Below are 4,122 nucleotides of genomic sequence, written 5' to 3'. Positions count from 1 at the left end.
GACTTTAGACTGGCTTTTTGATGCATATATAAGCCTAATGATAGACACACCTGTAAGTTTCTAGTTCAAAAAAAAAAATCTATGTGGCCATATATGAGCCTAACCACTTGTAGTATTCGTTAACTTTTTGCTCAAGGGAGAACCCTCTAAGGCCATTATCCCCTTGAAAACATGGCTTGGTGCATAGAAAAAAACTATCCAAGGCCATCATCCCTCTAGCTAATGCGTCCTTGCAACACGCAAAGCGATAGTATTCATGTTTATCACTTTCCACAAATGTGTAAGCTGGGTGGCGTTCATGCTTGAACACTAAGTGTTGACAACTTTCCATGTAGGTCAGCTTTTAAGTGGTATTGTAATTGTATATATGGATATACATAAATGTGCTGTAGCTGCATTGGTTCTGATATTGTTTTCATCGAGATTTTTCTAAGGTGTGGTAGCTTGTAAGGAAAAAAAGCGACGATACAGTGTATTTAAAATGAGGAGAATGGTTGACAATAAGACATGAATAATTTGCAGATTATTTGATTCATAATATCAAATGGGATTTGAGAACATGATCGAAACGTTGATTACATCAGAGAAAGATCACGATGCTTCCTAGGATCGAGGCATAAAACATTTTATCCAGCATTTCCAACGATTGGGGAACTCAAATTTTATCCACCAGTAGCGCGCGACCATGGTACGCGAGCTCAGCATTACGTACAGGCTTCCGTTACGCGTATGATTTTAGTCATAGTACGTAAGGTGGCAAACTTAACGATATGTTTACTTACTCCGAAAAATCACGACGTTATCTTGTGAACTACCAAATATCAGGGCGCGTTTAGTCGGGCTATTAACCGTCATAATTGTTCATGCGCAGATCTAACATGCACACCCAAAAACCCACGATATATACTCCGATCTCTGTATCATTATAATTTACCAAACATGTAATGCGTGACTTTAAGATCCCATATTGATTGTCATGGGTTTTTATTTGCAAAACGGTCGGAAAGGTTCATTTGCAGCTCGAGGCACAATTCAAGATCATCTACATCGTAATATAAATAAGAAAACCACAAAAATGAAAGAAAATTCTCCTTTATTTTTCGATGTAATGATGCAGCTCTGTTGGTTAGTAAAAGTAGTCCGGGATTGTCCGGCAGTGCTTTGGATTAGTTCTCGGCTAGCTAGAAGTCCCAAATCTGCATGGGTGGTTCTTCTAGATCATGGGCAATGTTGATCTGTAATGGCTGTTCCAGGTTAATTAGCTGCATTGAGAACTGCTCAGTATGGTAGCTGCCATTATCATTTTCATCGTGCATATTCATGTGGATTCCAGTCTCTTGTAGGTGAATTTGATTGATGAAGCCTGGCTCCCACAAGAGAACAGGATCATCATCGTCGCACACTACCTCATGCATTAATGCGTTGCAATCAGTATTAATCTGTGTATCGATGCTGTTCTTACCATGTGAGATGTAGCTTCCATTAGAGATCGGTGGGGAGCAGCTAGATTCAGCGCTAGCAGCTTCGTCCACGCCCATACTCGTGCTGGATTTGATTGGGTTTCTGCGAGCGTTATGAGGAGAGTAGTTATTTAGCTGAGACTGGCCACCCATAGATTCGACTTGCTCCATGAAAGCTTGTATCTCTTCAGATAAAGTCTTCTTCTGATCCGACTTCAGTTTCCGGTCTCGATCTTCCACATCAGTGACGTTTTTAAGTTTGTTGTGCCTCTGCAGCCCTTTTCTTTGATTATTATCTTCTGCGACGAAGTCATGGCAATTCTGAGCATGCCCAGAGATGGAATCAGTAGGGGGCTTATTAATGACATCTTTGTCGTTCGAAGTGAGTGCAACAGTACTACAGTTACTGATCTGGGAGCTGCGGGGAGTGACATCTGCAGTTGCTTTTAGTGCATGAGCTGGCGATGATGATCCTGCACCTCCAGCAGGCTCAGCTGCTACCGCACGAGCCGGCGATGATGATCCTGCAGCAGTAGGTATGTTAGTGCGCTTGGCAGCCACCGAATTAAAGCTTTCTAGCATGCGTCTGTGTTGCTCGCGAAGGCGGAGGTTAATGTGATAAGCATCCGGTGTAGTGAAGCCATTGATCCCAAATTGGAAGGACGGCGGGCTGCAGGAAAGCCAGTCGGACTGAGACATGATATTGGACGTCTGCTGAAGAACGTTGGCTGCAGACGTGGGAGAGTACTGAAAATTGGAAGAGACAGAGTTCTTCTGAGGAATGGCGGCTGACGTGGAAGAGGCTGGCGGGGAAGAGGATTCCTTTGGAAGGTTATTGGCTGAAGTGGAGGAGGCAGTCGAGGAAGCAGGGGCGGGGGAGGTGGCAGGACCCCATTGGAGCTGACGGCAGAGGGAGGCAGGAAGGTGACGGAGCTTGGAGCCAGGTGGCAGGTGCTGCGGCGGACAGGTGGCGTGGGAGTAGAGGGGCTGGACGGGAGAAGGGCTGAGGGTGAGGTGATGGTCGTGGGAGGGGAAGGGAGGGTGGGTGAGGTGGAGCAAGAGCGAGGCGGGGGTGAGAGGGGAAGAGAGGCGGGCGGTGCGGGGGGTTTTGTGAGCGGAACTAGGGGAGGTAGAACAGGAGCTGCCGGAGAGGGGGGAGTCGATAGTGGGGGGAGTAGTACTGAGAGTATTGATGGGCTGGGGTGCCCTGTCGGGCAGGTTGAGGTGGGCCCCGGGACCGTAGAGCTTGCGCGCGGCGTCGTCGTAGGCCATCGCGGCCTCCTCGGCGGTGGCGAAGGACCCCAGCCACAGGCGCGTGCGCTTTTTGGGCTCCCTTATCTCCGCAACCCACTTCCCCCACGTCCTCTGGCGCACCCCCCTGTACTCGCACGTCGCGTTCTCTGGCCCACCCTTCCCCCTCGTCGGCCCCTTCCTCCACACCTTAGTACTCGCCGAGCTGCCATTGCCAGGCGCTGGCGTACTTCCACTCTCAGCTCTTTCCTGCATGATCAGCACACAGCTAGTAACCCAGAGAGAGAGAGAGAGAGAGAGGGAGAGAGAGAGGGGGTCGAGAGAGAGACAGAGAGAGAGAGAGGCCGCCCTTGCAGCTCCAGCTGTGATCCACTTGCAGCTGCAGCTCTCTACTACTCAGTCCTCCTTTCTAGTATCTCAAGTCAGCCTCACTGGGAGAGAGTGTGTATGCGTGTGAGTGAGTGAGTGAGAGCGTGTGTGTGAGTGAGTGAGTGTGTGTGTGTGTGTTTCACTCTTGCTCCAGCTGACGCTGCTCCTCCTTTGATCTTATCCAGTGACTGTAAATTACAGCTCCACAGTACTTCATTGGTCCTTGCGTCTCACACAATTGGAATATACCAACATTATCACCTACAGCAACTACATATAATCGATGCAGATCCGTATCCTTATCCTTGTCATGCCCATATTGTACTTAAAGCACCTTCTGCAGCCAAAGACGACTAGCTATTGCTTAGATACATCAGCTAATCATTGAATAGCTGGCCGATCGAGCATGAGAGACAGAGTTGCGCTCAATAGTAGCAGAAAATACCAGGTAGCAAAGAAGGATGATGAGACGTTGTGCGTGGAGCTGCAAAGACTTCCAAGAGTCGCTGCTCAGACAGTTAAAACGTGAGAAAGGATGAGGAAATCAAGAAAAAGAGAGCGATTCCTCAAAACAGTGGGGACCTCTGTGAGAGAGAGAGAGAGAGAGAGAGAGCTGATGATGATATTTTGCGATGGCAGACAGCCAGTACCTACGAGCCAGGAGAGAGTTTCTTGTTCTTATCATTCCTCCCTCATTCCCTTCTCTGAGTCTAGACGTAGGCTAGTTCTTTTGCCATTATATTGTCTGTGCCGCGCAGAACGGGCACGCACCCACGCAGCTTCTTTAAAAAGATCCGTTCTCAAAGACTTCCTCATCACGGGTCGCGACTGTTACCTCAATTATGCACGCTTCTGCGTTTCAACAACTCTCCGGCCTACTGATCATATCCATTATGAATACGGTCTCCCCCGCTTTGTTTGGAGTCCTGTTCGCTGACCCTCCCAAAAGCCATAGATTTCGACTACATTTAGCTCTTAAATACAAGGCTTACCATCGGTCGAGTCGTATAATTGATTTGCCTTCAGCTCAAAGGTAAAAACA

At 48.1% G+C, this 4,122-nt stretch overlaps 1 protein-coding gene across 2 annotated transcripts; it reads right to left on the bottom strand.

Moving 5' to 3' along the window:
* Positions 1-1,094: 1,094 nt before the first annotated feature.
* On the bottom strand, positions 1,095-3,773 carry LOC148021166 (uncharacterized). Of its 2 annotated transcripts, none has more exons than XM_087698105.1 (2): positions 1,463-3,773; positions 1,095-1,363 (listed from the first exon to the last, which is right to left on the bottom strand). In XM_087698105.1, exons 1-2 carry the CDS (start codon positions 2,964-2,966, stop codon positions 1,182-1,184), a joined length of 1,686 nt encoding a protein of 561 aa, XP_087554231.1. In that variant the 5' UTR covers positions 2,967-3,773; the 3' UTR covers positions 1,095-1,181. The 2 variants fall into 2 exon arrangements, with proteins under 2 accessions (XP_087554231.1, XP_087554230.1); XM_087698104.1 differs by having other exon boundaries at positions 1,095-3,417; positions 3,526-3,773.
* Positions 3,774-4,122: the final 349 nt, after the last annotated feature.

Source organism: Lygodium microphyllum, chromosome 18 (genome assembly GCF_053477565.2).
Source record: "Lygodium microphyllum isolate KBCC chromosome 18, Lygodium_microphyllum_v1.1.10, whole genome shotgun sequence".
NCBI lineage: Eukaryota > Viridiplantae > Streptophyta > Polypodiopsida > Schizaeales > Lygodiaceae > Lygodium > Lygodium microphyllum.
The sequence above is the reverse complement of the archived record's forward strand: the minus strand, read 5'-3'. Positions and strand labels throughout refer to the sequence as shown.

Coding starts and splice junctions, on each gene's coding strand:
- LOC148021166 (XM_087698104.1), bottom strand. CDS start 2,966: ATGCAGGAAAGAGCTGAGAGTGGAAGTACGCCAGCGCCTGGCAATGGC.